At 46.7% G+C, this 17,693-nt stretch overlaps 1 protein-coding gene across 6 annotated transcripts in view; it reads right to left on the bottom strand.

Moving 5' to 3' along the window:
* Positions 1–1,118: 1,118 nt before the first annotated feature.
* Positions 1,119–17,693, bottom strand: part of TMEM71 (transmembrane protein 71) — a 37,931-nt gene continuing 21,356 nt past the window's right edge. For 5 of the 6 annotated variants that reach the window (XM_086694953.1, XM_086694956.1, XM_086694954.1 and 2 more), the window contains 4 exons: positions 11,197–11,370; positions 6,995–7,070; positions 3,651–3,712; positions 1,119–3,544 (listed from right to left, as the gene is read on the bottom strand). In XM_086694953.1, coding sequence (XP_086551079.1) covers positions 3,480–3,544; positions 3,651–3,712; positions 6,995–7,070; positions 11,197–11,370 — 377 coding nt within the window. In that variant the 3' untranslated portion in view covers positions 1,119–3,479. The remainder of the gene's footprint in view (positions 3,545–3,650; positions 3,713–6,994; positions 7,071–11,196; positions 11,371–17,693) is intronic. The other variant, XM_025922680.2, reaches the window with a different exon arrangement.

Raw genomic sequence — 17,693 nt, 5'->3', positions numbered from 1 at the left:
TTGGCAAAGTAAAGACGAATTGATATTATCTTCCTGAGCAGATTACAATTTAGGAAAGCAAAAATGAGATTTAAAAAAAAAAAAAAGACACATAACCAAATTAAAATGGTTTTTTCTCAATAATGTAGTTGCTCACTCCCTTCCAATAAAGCAGTTGATTCCAAGCAGACTGCAAATCAGACAATTTCTGGATATTCAGATTGAAGTCATTCGTCAGAGACCGTCCTACGTGGTTGGCAAATTTTGGCAAACCTGGAGCAGAGAAAAGAGAAAAGAAATACATGATTCATCCAGATAGACAGGAAACGCGGTAACTGCTGAAATCACTGTGCACACGCACACGCACACACACTAGCTTGAGTAATCATAATTAGGAGGAGTAGAGCCTCAACTTGGAGGAGCTTTCATTTTTATCCCAGCTCGGTGCTTACTTAACCACCATTTTATATTGTTTTCTTTCCCCACCTGCACCACTTCCTCTAGAACAGAAATCCTTACAGGGTAACAGGTGGGTTTTCCCCATAGTCTATTCATTCATTCGCCAGTGACGTAAGCACACATTCCAACAGGTAAGAGCAGAGAGAACAGAGGTTACCCATCTTGTTCCTCTGAAGTCATAAAAGTGCAGAATGCGCCCTGCTGATGCTAACGCACGACTGGCAACATGGGACAACTGTGATGGCCTTCATTTGGAAGGGACGCTTGGGCCACTGGTGAACGATACAGACAGTCCCCAAACTCGCAGGCTTTAAATTTAACAAAGAAGGTGGATGAATGAAAATCGCATTACGGGGTGGGAAAGGTTTGTTTGAGAACTATGAAGTGTGAAAGGATAGGACCCTAATCTAATCTACTATGCACGCTGCAAGACAGGCAGGGGACGGCTGTTCCGCTCATGAGTGTTGAGCTGAATTAAGTGCTTGTCCTCCAACCCCTTAGATTTTCATCCTTGATTGTTGGAGGAGCCTCATGAGTCATCCTTGACTCTCGATATTAATAACCATGTCTTTGGCTTATTAGCTTCTGGATATGTTTATGTGCGAGGGAAAGGGTTGCAAAATCTTTAAGATACAGACATGGAGCTTTTGGCTATAAAGGAAGTACTTTAAGAAATGGTATAGCAAATCCATCCAATTTAATGAATACTTACGGTGTATCTATTCTTCTCTTTTTTTACGTTTATTTATTTTTGAGAGAGAGCATGCATGGGGGAGGGGAACAGACAGAAGGAGACACAGAATCCGAAGCAGGCTCCAGGCTCCGAGCTGTCAGCACAGAGCCCGACGCGGGGCTCGAACTCACGGACCACGAGATCGTGACCTGAGCCCAAAGTCGGACGCTTAACCGACTGCGCCACCCAGGCGCCCCTGGTGTATGTGCTATTCTCAAGACATTCAGATGGATACAAAAATGAAGTCAACAGTCCTTGTTTTCACGGGTCTTAAATGCAACAGTGTGTGTCCATGAGGCTGGGGAGGGGGCAGCAAATAAGAAAAAAAAAAAAATGGAGAGGGAACAAGAGAAGAACAAGTTAAAGTATGAACACAAATAACCAAAGGAGGAGGGATCTTATTGAAGCTGTGGATGAGAGTGTGTAGGAGAGAAATATCATCCTAATCCTGGTCTAATTTCTTTTAGGAGATAACAAAATGAGGAGCTCAGGACAGCGGGAGGTGCCCTGAAAGCGACAGGTGACACTATCCCCTGCAGGTCAGAGATTGGCATTCCAGGAGGCCTTCCCTGCCTGCTTCCCCCATCCTCCTAGTCTGGCAGAACTTCTGTCCCGGTGTTCCCCTAGCCTCTGTGCTAACTCTGTACTTGCACTTAACCCTATTAAATGCGACTTTACCTTGCCCTTTACATGTCTCTTTAGACTCAGAAATCCCGAGGCCTTGGCACAACAACCTTGGCACCTCGGGGAAGTGTGCGACCCTTGGGAGAGACTCCATCAATGTCTGCTGAGCAGAACTGGACATTCAGCGCAGCGCAGAATGTATCGTAAGTTCTCAGCAGAGATTTAGGAAGGTTAAGTGATGCCACTTTAGAAATCAAGTGGTAAAGAAGTTACAAACCATCTTTCCAGGGTTCTCACAGTTGATGTGCAAGGAATTACCCAGACAGGTTGTTAAAACTGAAGATCCCTCAGGAATTGGATTCAGAAGAGCTGGAATCAGGATAGACGCTCCCCAGTTGGTTCTAGAACAGATGTCCCCGTGCCATGCTTTGAGAAACTCTGCTCTCATTACAGTCCCTAACAAGGTGAGGCTGGTCTTTTCAATTAATTGCACAAATTCATCTTAAAACCCAGAAGGAAGGGATTTAAACCATGCACACCATCTGCCAAGCAGTGACAGTTGGACGTTGAGTTACGAAGTGGCTCTGTGGCTGGAAGTCTTTTGTGTAGACCTCGTTGGTTGGTCCGGTCCTGAACAGTGCGACATCACAGCCCAGAAAGCTGAACATGAGTGCCAATCTGTCCTCAGCGCTGGCTGAGGTACACTTCTAAGTTCTGCAGACACGGAGAATAACCCGCATCCAGAGGGTAGGAAGTGAGGGTCTTAGAGGAGTTTTAAATAAATGTTATTAATAGACAAGGGCTAAAGAATAAGAAGTTCTTGGGTGACCTCAGGACCCAATTTTCTAACCACGAGGTGGACCACATCTTGGCTATATCAAAGCCTGTCCCCAGAAGCCTGGAATGCCAGGAAAGGAAGGGAAACATCGCTCAGACTGTCAGGAAATCAATACTGGCTGGAGTCCTAAACAAAATAAATCTTCACCAAGTCCCATTGTGATTTCAGCATTAACACAGTGATTTCGTAAATAGGGCGGCACAGCGTCGAGAGCAAAGGCCGGTGAGCTAATTTGAATTATAGAGCTCCGTCTCTAAGCTATGGGAGCTGGCCTCTGGCAGCCATATAGAAGAGGGGGTCATTAACACAATCCATCTTGCAACGGGATGGGGTTTTGCAGGCCGTTTGAAATTCTGTGAGCATCTCACCCAGACCCCAACAACACTCTGAAATATGATGAGCCAGGGCAGTCAGCACGCAGGGGGATCGTAAAGTGAGTGAGAGGTGGCAGAGACATCACACTTTGCAAGCGAGACCATTTCATGGGCAGTTTGCCAGCTATTTGGGGAACTGTAAGATAAAGGCCTCTTAATAGGTATTTATAAAGTGCAGTGCTATGAACCTATAAAAACACTTTAACAGGGGACCTACGCATTTTAGGTTCACGTTATTTATTAAGTCCTACTGCCTCGAAGCTTAATTTTCTCAATTTTGAAGAACTGGTAAAAATGTAAGAGACTGGATGAGAACGCTATGAGATTTTAGCATTAACAGAAAGTATTCTTCGAGACAGATGACGGGGACGCTTCCTGTGCGTGGTCATTGCCATCCATTAGGCAGCCAAAAGCAGTCTCAGGTAGCTGGCTACAGTCAGCTTCGTCAGGATGATGGTAACACAGTCAACACTTACTGAGCACAAGTGGTGGCTTCGAAATAGTCGGCAAGGCTGAGAAACAACGACGTGACAGTATCTTGGATAAGAAAGAGAGAATATCTAAGAATCGCTTCAAAATGACCAAAATTGGACTGAAGTACAGGGCAGGGATCAGAGGAATAATTTGAGAGATTGTTACTTACAGGCAGTAGTTATCACCAATGGGCACGTGAGGACACTGGCAAATATCCCTCCCAGAAAGCACCTGAAACAACAGAATTTCCCAGGTTTCGTAAACTAGTTACGCATTTCCAAAGTGTGGGCTGTTCTTTTGGACTAACGTCTCGTAATTTCAAGATTTGCTATAAAACTTCAGTAATAAACATAGTGTGGTTTTGGCCAGACAATAGACATACAGGTCAATAAAAGAATGGAGAGACCAGAAATGAGCCCATACAGATACAGTTAAGCGAGTCTTAACAGAGGAGGAAAGGGAATTTCATGGATAAAGGATAGTCTGTCCAACAATAGTGTTGAAACAATTGTACATCCACATGCAAAAGAATGAGCCTCCGCATATACATCACAGCCGAACACAAAATTTAACGATTTAACTCAAAGCGAGTCGTAGTCTGAAATGTGACCACAAAAGTACAAAACGTCTACATAAAACAAAGGAGAAAATCCAACTGCTTTACCACCTCACCCCAAAAGTGTGTTAAAATGTCAGGTTTTTACCAATCTGATGGGTGTTGCTTCAGAGAGTGGATTTAAAAAAAAAAAAAACAAAACAGAATAATTTCTTGGTTGTTTTTAGTTTCAAAACATGAATCACTGGAAAAAGTCATAAATACATACAAAGGGAAAGGAAAATATCATCGAAAAACTCCATTGGCCTAAAGCAGCCACTGTTAAATTTTTTTTTTTTTTTTGTTAAAATTTTTTTTCAACGTTTATTTATTTTTGGGACAGAGAGAGACAGAGCATGAACGGGGAAGGGGCAGAGAGAGAGGGAGACACAGAATCGGAAACAGGCTCCAGGCTCTGAGCCATCAGCCCAGAGCCTGACGCGGGGCTCGAACCCACGGACCACGAGATCGTGACCTGGCCGAAGTCGGACGCTCAACCGACTGCGCCACCCAGGCGCCCCGCCACTGTTAAATTTTGATGAATACCCTTTTTGACATCCCCTTGTATGCCTTTAAAAAATTCGTTTAAATTGAGATTTGAAAAATGTACAGTAAAGCCTTTAAAGTGCACATCTCGGTGGTTGTTTTTTTTAACCTGAACTCCTGCATTCACCACCCGAGTCAAGATATAGAATTATTTCCAGCAGTCTCTAACGCTTCCTTTGCCATCCTTCCTATTCTTTCCCCCAGAATTAACCACTCTTCTTTTATCTATAATAATGGATTCCTTTCGCCTTTCCTTGAATTTTGTAGGTATCTGAAATGATACAGACTCATGTCTGAGACCCATTCATGCTATTACCCATGTCGATAATTTTTCTCGTAACCATTCTCTCACTTCAATAATCTTTTTATTTTTCAAACAACTTTAGATACACAGGGAAGTTACAGACATAGTACAGAGGGTTCTCATACACCTTTCAGCAACTTTCCCGATTACCAGCATCTTACGCTTCTATGGCACATTGTTGGAAGTGATGAGCCAACATTGCTGCCTCGCTATTAACACCATGTGCCATTTGTAACTTACGGTTTTCCCTAATTTGCCCGTGTTCCATGACGGCATCCGGGATGCCTCAGACATTTAGTCATGGCTCCTTGGGTTCCTCTGGGCTATGACAATTTCTCAGACTCTCCTTGGTTTTGATGACCTTGACAGGTTTGAGGAGTCCTGTCCAGATAACGTGTAGAAGGTCCCTCGACCTGAGTTTTCCTCTGGTTAGGCTGGGGTCCAGAAGGCCACAGGGGTGAAGTGCCACTCTCATCACCTCGCATCAAGGGTACATGCTATCCACGTAACTTAGCCCTGTTGATGTTAACCTTGACCACCTGAGGTCACATTTGCCCGGCTTCTGAAGTTTCCTTTCCCCCTCTTTCCAGGTTCTGTTTCTTGGAAGCAAGTTTCTAAATGCAGCTCAGGCTCAAGGGACAGGTTGTCCAGTTTCCTTCTTAAGAGGTGGGGGCACGGCGGGGGGATGGGGAGCATCTACAGGAATTAACCGAAGAGGAACATTTCACTGACAGTTCTGTGAAATCACATAAAAGGTCCCATGATCCACGATGGTTGGGAAACGCTAAGTTCAATAAAGCCAATCATGTTTCTTCATGACGTTATTTCACCGGGCCTTTATGATGCTGGTGCACAAATGGTCCTCTGACCTGGGATATACAATGCAGACTTTTGCAAATTTATTTTTAGCGCACGACCTCCCCCACGTTTCGTTCTTTTGGTCCCATTGTGATCCAAAAAGCCTTAATACTTCTTAAACCTCATCATTATTTGGGACGCTTATTTTAGAATACAGATTCTCACTAGATCTAAATTCGTATCACAAGGGTTGGGATTCAGGACCTGGTATTTAAAAACACAACTCTCCCAAGTGATGTGAGGTATCTGACCCTCAGGAGGCGGGGTGTGACAGCAAGCAGCATTTGCTGACCGGAGCACAAGCACCACAAAGACCCCAGGTCTGGACCACTTATCTCTGTTTCACTGATTGACCAATATCGATGAGCCCCTGGCACTGGGGATACAGAAGTGAAGGAGATGCTCTCAGGTAGTTCACATTCTTGTGGAAAGAGATTGATCATTGACATTTAAACAGCTGAACATATAACAGGTCAGGTGGTAAGTGATAAGTAAAGACAAGTAAAGTGAGGTGTGTGTGTGTGGAGAGAGTGGCAAGCTATTTATACGGTGTTGTCATGGAAGATCTCGCTGATGATGTGACCGTTGAACAGATTCCAGAAAGAAGTAAGGGACACGTGTTAAGAAGCTTTTTAGAGAAGATCGCACTAGGCGGCATAAACAGCAAGTGCAAAGGCCCTGAGGCACAAGTGCACTTAGCACAGGAGGGATATGACCATTGCCCTTGGGCAAGAAAAGAATAGGAGGAGTATGGTGGACCGAGGCTAGGACAGAAACATGCCTATAATCAGGCAAGAGCATCATGTGATCTGAGGTGCTGAGTGGACTTCCCAGGAACAGACACTTTATGTTAAGGTATAAAAACATAATGAGAAAGATGGAGTCCCAGTGGGGACTCCAAGTGCCCTTGAACTCCACGCGGGATTACTTAGTTTGTATCCGTAATAGGGAGTCACTGAGGATTTAAACGAAGGATGATACATAATAAATTCCAATTTCTAGCAAGATCCACTGGCTTTCGTATGCTTTGTGAGATGATGAGAGGAGGGACGTGATCGCAAAAGGGGCACTGAAGGGGCACGGGCAAATGAACAGATCTTAACCACAGAGCTACCGAACATGCATTGTGGAATAAGGCAAGGACATTATCAATCAGTTACAGCTTCCTTAATTATGAAACACTGCTGCGTGCAAATAAAATCTGAATTACCTTGCACATGCACAAATGATTAAGCACGCGGCCAGTAGAAATGCTTGAAAGAAGATGTCTCTCCACAAACTGGTTTCTAAGAGGAAAAGTAAAAATAAATGAATTAGAAACCATCGCTGATAATCTTGGTACAACAAAATTGTACTGAAGTTTCTTTTTTATATAAGAAAAAACAGACAAAAAGACACCACAGACACCGAAACAACAACGCGGTTTTCAAATGTATGTCATCTCGAGCAATTTGCCCTAAGTAACAAGATAAAATTATCAAATGCTGTACAGGTCTACTCATTAGATAATTTCAGCAAATAATACATTATTTCTGTCATTACAAAATGATTCTACTACGGGGCTCCTGGGTGGCTCAGTCGGTTCAGCGTCCAACTTCGTTTCAGGTCATGATCTCACGGTCCGTGAGTTCGAGCCCCGCGTCGGGCTCTGTGCTGACAGCTCAGAGCCTGGAGCCTGCTTCGGATTCTGTGTCTACCCCTCTCTCTGTCCTTCCCCAGCTCCCACTGTCTCTCTCTGTGTCTCAAGAAATGAATACATGTTTTAAAAAATTTAAAAAAAAAAGATTCTATGACATAAACAGTTTGGGGGCTTGCCTTTTACGGTAATGTTGGGGAACCACTTGGAAGAATGTAGGCCAGTGTCAGAAGTCTAATTCTGAGGATGACGCCTAAAACTTGGACAGCGCCTTGTCATTCACAAAGAGCTTTCATACCTCAGCTCATCGAATCAACACAACCGACCTGTAAGGAAGGAACCATTGTCCTCACTCTGCACGTGAGAAGACCAAGACTGAGGGAAGATGAAGTTTGTTCAAGGTCACACAGCTCTGAGGCGCCAGAGGCAAGATTTATAAACCACGTCTAGCCAGAACATAATGTTTTGCCTGAAATGGGGCAGGGAAAGAGAATGGCCACTTTGCATGCTGGGAGTCTCCAAAGGACAGAAAAGAGAACGTGTATTATGAACTATTTGTCCCCGCAAAACTCTGCTATCAGCAAAGGATTTCGGTGTTCTAGAGCCACGGTGGAGATGACAGCAAATCCTCCAGCCGTTACAATCGTAGGCGTTAAACCAATCACGAACCCGGCTATTATTCCAATCACCTGAAAGAAATCAGGGCTGGTTTAGGGATGATCACATAAAGATCCAAGGAAAAGGATAAACGGACCTTACCTTAATTTTCCGCCCAATGCTTCAAAAGCTCAAGTTTGCCACAGTTGTTTAAAACTTGGAGTGACTTTGTGCGGCGAATGTGTTTATTTTTGCTATTTATGCTATGAATGAAGATTGAGTCAGCTAACAAAGCCTACTTAGTCCGTAATGTGGGCGGAATACTGAGGATTGGCAATGTGAAATATAGCAGTTGTGAATGATGTCACTGCCAATGTACAGTATTTCATGTATACTGTGAATTAAATAAGTTATTGTGGGCTCAGCCGAACGCTCAGCCATCCTTCTGAAGTGTGTTTGTATTCTTAGCCGACTCTGATTTGACGTGGAATTTGGAAAACATTGCCTCACAGAAACAAGTCCAGCTTGACAAACTGCTAAAATCGTTAGACTTTGAATAGTGAACAGAGCCCGGTTTAAATTCCAGTTCTACAAAGATCCAACTGTGTCATTTGGTACAAGGTATGCACTAGTTCATCCCATCAGTAGCCACTCACGTAGTATCTAGATTGGCTTAGCGCGACTGTCACTTCCTTCAAGAAGCCCTCCTTGATTCCTTCCACTCGGCTGTGGCCCTCAGCTGCCCCCTCTGCGTACCCCCTTATCCCTCGTGCATTTCCGTCAACAGTGTTTTCATACTGAATTAAAATTGCTGTTTTCCGGGGCACCTGGGTGGCTCAGTTAGTGGAGCGTCTGACTCTTGATTTCAGCTCAGGTCATGATCTCATGGATTGTGAGTTCGAGCCCCGCATCAGGTTCTGTGCTGACAGTGGGAAGCCTGCTTGGGATTCTCTGTCTCTCTCTCTCTCTCTCTCTCGAAATAAATAAAAACTCTTAAAAAAGTTGCTGTTAAAAAAAGTTGCTTAAAAAAGTTGTTTCTCTAGATTTCCCCACTAGATCGCAAGCTCACTGAGAACAGTCAGCATCTATCTGCCGTTCTTGGTGGCAGTGCCCATATTTTTCTGGGGACCTACCTCTCCCTCCTCAGCGCGTGGTTCACGTGGAGACTGAGTTCCCTCCCAGCATCGGATCCGCTCCCAGCCATTTGGAGCTTCACAGACTTACGGACAAAGTGATTGGCTTTGTCCTGTAAAAGCGACCCTTCCAGAACCAATGAAAACTGGGCACCTTATCAGAACTTGAGAAGGTTCTCATCTCTTTCCGCTGGACTGGAATCTGGGAAGTTGCAGGCACAAAGCCACCGAGAACCTCCACGGAGTAATAGCTTTTTGAAAGAGGAAAGTACACCCAGAAGACAAGAGACAACACAAGGAGAGACCGACAGGAATCTGCAATCTATGCCCGGAATTTTCATTAATGAACCAATAAACCGTGTTACTGATTAATCCATCTTTAGATGGGTTTCCATCCACTGGAACTCAGAATATGCTGACCGACAAAGATGATGTGGGGCAGGCCTACATCCTAAGCTGGTAGAACATAGCCTGGGCTGCACATTCACAGTCTACACGCGAAGGAGATAGAATTGAATCGGAGGGAGACCTTGTCCACCCAGGGCTTCATAGCCAGGTGGAGAGGAAAACAGTCTCCGTAGAGATAGCATTCAGAGCGCTAGGGAATCGGAGGGATGTGCTACCTCTGCCAGCCAGAAGGGGGCAGACGAGGCCCCACAGAGGTGTTCTTTGCTTTGGCCCTTGAAGGAGTAGGAGCCTTCCGGGAACAGCAGGTGGGACACACATTCCAGACACAACAAAGAACACGTACAAAGGTTTACATGACCTGTCTAAACTTGGGTATTCTTATCTCCAGAATGGAGACAGCACACCTGATTGGCCCGCCAGTTTCGGAGCACCTGCTCTGTGCCAGGCGCTCCGTGGGCAGGTTGGCATCCACAGATGACTGAGACACAGTGCCCATCCTCAAGGAGCTCCCAGCCTGCTGGACAAGACGCAGAAATTCACATGCCACCACAGCGGAGGGAACGGGCACGAAAGAGGGGAGCCGTGAAAGCCAGATGAACACACAAAAAAGGGTCGCTTTAACGAGCTCCTCCCCGGAAAACGGGGTGGGGTCCCCGGAGCAGGTGGCTGTGGATGATCCAGAAACCGTCTAAACGGTAAAAGCCGCGTTCTCTGTCATCCCAACACCTGGAAGGGACCTACAAAAGCCTTTCAACACTCACCTAGTAGCTGATCTGGGATGGTCAGTAAGGTTCACGGTTTGGTGGAGACAAAGAGGAGACACTTTTTCTGTGTAACCTCCGTCTTATGTAACATAATCTCACATATATTTTGAGTACTTCTCTACATGACACGTGATGCGAAGTGCTTATTTTAGTCATTACAAGGTAGGATCTAGCTCTCTCCACTTACAGATGAAAACCCTGTTTGAGAGAGTTCAGTTAACCGCTCCTGAGTTGCAGCTACCACGCGGGGGGGGGGGGGGGGGGGGGTGCTGGGCTTTGAACCTTGACAAGCCGAGGACACGGCCTTGATGCAACCCTGTGGGCAAACGTGACTAATCCGACGTTGGCGACCTGGAGGTTGAAGACGTTGCTGGCTGAATTTATTTCGGATTTGCTCCGGCAGGAAATACCAATGCCTCTATATCTTTTGACTTTTCCTTGCCAGAGGCATTGCATTAAAGGACCGTGTGTTTCCTTCTTTTCTTCCTTTTTCCTTTTACATGGCAAATTCACAGCTAAGCACGAAGAAGAAAATAACAGACACCTTTGTACGTACTACCCAGCTTTAGCAAAGCTTAACATTTTGCCAAATGTCTTCAGGGTGTTTAAACAATAAATTAAACGCTGCACATCCAGTCCTTCCGGTGTCTCTAAGAGGACATCCTAGAAGGAGCCGCCTCCTCTGCGCATGCGTCACCCGGAGCTGCCCCGCCCCGTCCTCTGCGCCTTGCAGGGGCTGATCCTTCCCAGTCATCCTTCCTTGCAGGGGCTGATCCTTCCTTAGTCATCTCTAAGTCATTCTTTGGCCCCGCGAGGAAGAATTCTTTGGGTGTGGCAAAGATTTTCAAACAACAACAACAACAACCGAACTCACTTGCGTGATCCAGAAGGTTCCCCGGGAAATGTTCAGAAGTTGTCCCTTGAGACTGAAGGGCCAGGTCGTGGGAGTTCTCTGGCGGAGTCCGAGACGCAGCGTGGCTGGAGGAGGAGGCTGCCTTCCGCTGCTCTGCCTCGCGTGCATCAGTCGCAGAACCATCGCGATCGTCGCCTGGAAAAGGAGAAGGGCTCGGTGTGCGCATGCGTGTGTGGGGTTGGTGCCGCTGGGTGCGTGGTAGCCGAAGGCCATCCCCCTAGCGACGCTTTGCGATTAGGGTGGGTGAGTCTCCAGGTCAGGTGGCGTTTCAACTTGCCCTCGTCTTTGAAGGCTGCAGAGGAAAAGGCTCTTCAGGGCAGAGATGAGCAAAGGCCAGAGGCATAGAGCGTTGGGAAGGTAGCCCATTCCAGTGTAGTTAGAACGAAGGGACCCGGTGGAACGTGATGCTGGGAAGCTAGACTGAGCACAGGTCACTGGAGGCCCTGACTTCCCCCCGGAGGCATTTGGAGTTTATGTGGCGGGCAGTGCAGTGACGGAGCGGCTCTGGGTGACTGTGGTGCTGCACACACACTTATGTGGCACATTCATTTAGATAAAGTAATATGCGTTTTCGGTGTCTGGTAAAATCCAGGCGGCCTCCGGCCACCTGGGTGGCTCAGTGGGTTAAGTGTCTGACTCCGATTTCAGCTCAAGAGTTCCCTGCTTGGGATTCTCTCTCTCTCCCCTTCTCTCTCTCTCTGCCCTTCCCCTGCTTGCTCACTCTCAAAATAAATAAACATTTTTTAAAAATCCAGGTGGCCTTGCAAGTAATCATGAGAGAGTAGCCTCAGACTCATGTACAGAAGATAGACCATCTCACCCACAGTCCCCAAGGGAGTTGGGGGTTGTAGAGGTGGGATTGGAGAGTGCGTGGTGGGTCTATGAGCCTCTCATCTGTATCACACCAACTCCTTCTGTTTTTCATTCATTCATTCATTCATTCATTCGTTCGTTCATTCATTCAGCATTTACTGGATGTGGTTATGTACCAAGAACTGTCCCAGCTGCTAGCTTCCAATGGTGGAGATGATGCCTTTGCCCTCATGTGCCTTCTGTTCTGGTGGGGAAGAGAGAAAATGGCTATGGTAAGTGTCGGGAGGGAAACTCTCCCTCTGTAAAATACCTGGAAATGTTGGTTAAAATGTAATAAACACCTTAAATTTCTTTTTTGCGTTCAAAGAGGCTGTGGTCTGGAGAGGGACAGACATATATGCCAACAATTCGGAGGCAGTGGGGTCATTGCTACAACGAAGGGCAGGCGGAAGGCATCCGGGGAGAGTCTAGGAAGGAGTGTCTGAGTCCGTCAGGGGCGATTCAGGCAGGCTTCACACATGAGATGGAATGAAAGCGGAAACTTGATGAGGAGTTCTTCCAGAGAGACAGCAAGAAGACGGAAGGTCAGAGACAGAATAAGGAGGGAGGGAGGAGGGGAGAGAGGAAGAGGATGAGGATGAGGAAGGGAAGAGGAGAAGAAAGAACTCGTGCGAGAACACAGCAGCGTGGTTCCCAAAGGAGCAAGTTCTCTTATGAGGCTGGACGTGGGTGTGGGCACTTCCGGCAGGTGATTCTGGCTAGGCTGCCAGGTCATGAAGGGCCTCATGGGTCCCACTCAGGGGCTAAGGTTTATGCTGTGGGCGATCTGGAGCAGGAGTCTAACGCGAGGACTGTTGGGGGTTCAAGTGCTCGCTCGGCAGTGAGAGACTCCCAGCCCCATTCCAGGAGCCCAAGAGACACGTGGGTCCTCCTATAACAGGTCCTTCTTCACCGGAGGAGGTTTATCCCCCGGGGACAATTGGCGATGTCTAAAGATGTTTTTGGCTGGCACTCGTGGGGGTGGGGAGGATTGCAATTGGCAGCTAGTGAATAGAGCCCAGGGATGCTGTTCACGTCCTGTAATGCACAGGACGGGCCTTGCGATGAAGGACTGTCCAGTCCCGAGTGTCAGTAATGCTGAGGCTGTGAAACCCCGTCACGGGGGGAGCAGACCCAAGTGTAGGAGTCTCGATCATTAGTGCTCTCTCAGCAACTCTGGTAAGCACTTAGGAGCGGAGAACATCTGCATTTTCCTGCATTTTCTGTATCTTCCTGATTGCCCTTACTCTTGTCAAAACGCCCCACGCTCCACCTTCTTAGGGCAAATCATAACTGATGATTTTGTAATTCTTACGTAAACACATACTATATGATACGTAATTTGTGCGGTTTTTGTTTAATATCTGCCTCCCTTACTAGACCGAAAGCCCCAGGAGAAAAAAGGTCGCTGCACCTGTCCCAGCCCCCGTCACCAGCAATGACACTTAGTGTGTTTGTTAGCACTCGCTAAGATGTGTTAATAAACAGAGAGTTCCGGTGGGAGGCAGGGAGGTTGAGACACGTGAAGTCGGCCGTGAAGGCGCTGTAAGAACTCGGGCCACTGTCACAGGGCCATGGTAACCATAGAGACAGGGGGTCACGGCTCATCTTCGTGGAGGCTACGGCCCGATCTGAGGCAGTAGGAGAGCGGCCTCCAACCCCGGGCTGATGGGCTGACTCCCTCCGTGAGTGGCGCTGCCCTCCCACGCGGCCTGGATACTGAGCCAATGAGCGGGTGCTTTGGGACCGGGGAGTTTCTGCCAGCCTTGCAGTCTCCCTCCCACGATCCCACCCACGACCTGTGGCCGCTTGACGAGGCAGTCTGCGGAAGCATCCTTGCCGGTTGCCATAGAGAAAGGAAACGGCCGAGTGAGACGTGTGGATCATCCGGCAATGACCGTGCGCAGAGGAGGCCGTGGGTCATGAGCACCGCGGCACCGTTCTCAACAGCCTACCCAAACGACCCAACCATCAACAGATGAGCGAATCAAGAAGGCCCTGCCATTTGCGACGCCATGGATAAACCTGGGGGACGCTGTGCCAAGTGAAATCAGTCAGTCACAGCAGGACAAACCGTGCCTGAGTCCACGGACATAAAGGCACCTAAGATTGTCAGCCACAGAGGCTGACACAATGCTGGTTTCCAGGGCCTGGGGGGCGGGGGCAGGGGTGGTAAGGGGATTGCCGTGCAGCGAGTGTAGAGTCTCAATTACGCTAGATGAACAGGTTCTAGGCATCCGCTAAATCCTTCACAACTGTGTTGTGCCCTGCAACATTCGCCGGGAGGGTAAATCTCAGGCTGATTGTTCTTACTACACACAAGCGAACACACACCCGGACACATACACCCGGACGCAGGGAAACTCTGGAGTTGTTGGATATTCCTATCGCCTTGATTGGGGTATTTGCGTCTGTTTGAACTCATCCAATTTACACATTAGATACGTACAATTCTTTGTGTATCAGTCATATCTCAAGAAGGCCGTTAAAGAAGAGAGAGAGAGAGAAGCCTATCCGGTCAAATTCACGCGGGCGTGAGAAAGAGCTGAGAACTTTCATGGCTGATTATTCCTTCAAGAGTGACGCTTAACACAAATCCGCAGAGATATAGATGGGAGAGATGTGAGAAAAGGAAAAATGTTCCTGTGCTGTTTGTTGCCCAAGCCTGCCTTGTTGAACTTATAGCTTTGCACCGGGAGCCGGAGGAACTAAAAATGTGCCCATGAGGAATACTAGAATATGGCACAGAATTTTCTGGAAGAAGAGATGGCATTAAAGAGAGGAAGCTACAAAAGATAAAACCTTAGCATGAAAGAATGATCAAGGCATTTTCAGCTGTGGAAAGACAGGGTTTGCCCCCAATGTACACTTTCCCTAACTGACATTTAATTTTTGTCTCCACCCTTAACAATAAATGAGAGGCTTCTAATGCAGCTCCAGCTTCAGCAAATAGTTTTTAGATTACATTTGAAGATACTCATTTAGTTTCTCCTGATTTATTTAAATTCAATGTAGCTTTCTTCTGTGTTTTTTTAATTTTTAATTTTTTTAATGTTTATTTATTTTTGAGAGAGAAAGAGAGAGACGGAGCATGAGCAGGGGAGGGGCCGAGAGAGAGAGAGAGAGAGAGAGAGAGAGAGAGAGACAGAATCCGAAGCAGGCTCCAGGCTCTGAGCTGTCAGCACAGAGCCCGACGCGGGGCTCGAACTCCCAAACGGGGACATGGTGACCTGAGCCGAAGCCAAACGCTGAACTGAAGGAGCCACCCAGGCGCCCCCGGCTTCCTTCTGTTTTCAAAGGGTCTGTTTCTTCCAAGCATATTTCCCTACGTTTGCATGTAAAATGGGCATTATTGTTTGCCGTGGAGGGAAACACAAAGCCACGTACAGATGTTGTCATCAAAGATATTTATAGGAGAGGCATGCGCTCTGGAAAAAAATCACAGACCTCAAGCTGGGAAGCCCTGCCCGTGGTTGTCTTGCCTTGCCTTTCTTTCCTTGGACCGGCAGAAGCGGAGCGGGCAGTCCTGATCAGTCCTCCCTGCCCGAAAGCTTTATCTTCTTTCCGTGTGACTCACAGCCTCTGGGAATGTCTCCCAAACTGCAGCCTCGGGGTCTGGGAAGCTGCTAAATGCCACGGCTAAAAAAATGAATTGCGACTGATGAGGAAGGTGGTCTAGACACAGCTGCAGAAGGGGTGAGCTAAGGATAAAATAGGCAACCAATGAAAACCCTTGTTAGTCTGAAAAACGAGGGACGAGCAAGTTAGGGGAAGTAAGTTTTGATTGCATCCGTGGCCCCGGAGAGAAGACGGCAGAACAATTTAATTTTGAATTTTTCTTGAGTCTTCTAATGAGGCGACGTTGGCAGAGAAAAATAAATTGCTGATAAAAGTCACGGGGCCTTGGGTAAATCCGGAAAACCAGAAGTCTGGGGAAGATTTGATTACATTTGACAGCAGAGATGAGGGATTTCAAAGTCCTGTGAGCCCTCCGTTGCCTAATTACTGATGTTGGAGGGGGGTGGCTTGATTTGTTATATTTAGAAGATATTTGGAAACCATGAGGATTTTAGCAAGATATCTCATCCTCATGCAGTGCCGCTGTGGTCCGATTGCTTTCCGATTGTTTGGACATATTTCCAGGAGGCAACTACAGGAAAGCTAGATGTTAATTTCCAAATATGCGGAACACTGCCTTCGGAACAGCGATTCCCAAACTTCCAGCCTCCAAGCATCATTGTCCCGATTTTTGTCGTATCCTGGAGCCTGCTCACTCTTAGCCATTTTTTATATTTTCTCTAAATTGTTTTGTTAAACCCCTTACTTTAAGGGAAACTTGACATCAATCACTTACAGGCCACACAGAGAAAGCAACTTAAAATGGACTACAATGAAAATGAGAGCTTCTTTAATTTGCCCTAAATATTGTTGTACCACAAAGCTCTGAGCCTGTTCTTTGTTAAAAGAACTTTGTGAAAACAAGAGTAGCCAGAGTTTGGAACCTTAAAGCCGCCAAGATTTTAAACTGAGACTTTCTCCTGGGTTGTGTTAGAAGGACTGAGGGAATCGGAAAAGGTGTCGGAGATGCTCCGTCACTGTGGGATTCAGGGTTCGTGACCTCTGCGTCCCAGACGTGTCTGTCCCCCCGGCCACACACTTCGGGAAATGTTGCTTTAGAACCAAGAAGAGACTTGCCCCGTGTACTCCAGAAAGCCAGCCTCGAACCGAGGGATGGAAACTTTCAAACAGCACATGATAGGTCAACGTGGGCAACCCACTGCCACAACGGTATTACCAGTGGGAGGAAGAGGCAGGCTTAAAAAGTCACAGCAGTCCCAAATGGGGAAATTCAAGGAGACAGAAAGTGGACTTAAGGTTGTCAGGGGCTGCGGTTGGGGAGGGGGCACAGGAATAGGGAGTGGCTGGTAAGGAGTGTGGGGTTTGTCTTTGGGTTGATGAAAATGTTCCCGAATTAGAAACTGATCCTGGTTGCCCGGTTCAGTCACGGTGGAAAATAATAGGGAGGTTCCTCAAAAAAGTAAAAATAGAACTGCCCTCTGTCTTTACCCAAAGAATATGAAAACATTACTTCGAAAGGATTCATGCGCCTCTATGTTTATTGCAGCATTATTTACAGTAGCCAAGACAGGGAAGCAGCCCAAGTGTTCATCGATACATGATGGATACGGAAGATGTGATACGTATTATACAATGGGATATTGCTCAGCCGTAACAAAGAATGAAACCTTGCCATTTGCAACAACATGGACGGATCCGGAGAGTATAATGCCAAGCAAAGTAAGTCAGTAAGAGAAAGACAGATACATACCATATGATTTCACTCACATGTGGAATTTAAGAAACAAAATAAGTGAACAACAGCAACAACAAAAGAGAAAAGCCAAGAAACAGACTCATAACTATAGAGCACAGATAGTCCCCAGAGGGGAGGTGGAGGGATGGGGGTGGGGGATGGGTGGAACAGGTGAAGGGGATTAAGTCGCTTATGATGAGCACTGACTAATGTATATAATTGTGAATCACTATATTCTGCACCTGAAACTGACTTAGCACTGCATGTTGACTATACTGGAATTAAAATCAAA

This window comes from Puma concolor, chromosome F2 (genome assembly GCF_028749965.1).
Source record: "Puma concolor isolate L17-30 chromosome F2, mPumCon1.1.hap2, whole genome shotgun sequence".
Classification (NCBI taxonomy): Eukaryota; Metazoa; Chordata; class Mammalia; order Carnivora; family Felidae; genus Puma; species Puma concolor.
Note: the sequence above shows the minus strand (reverse complement) of the source record. Positions and strands in the feature narration are given on the sequence as shown.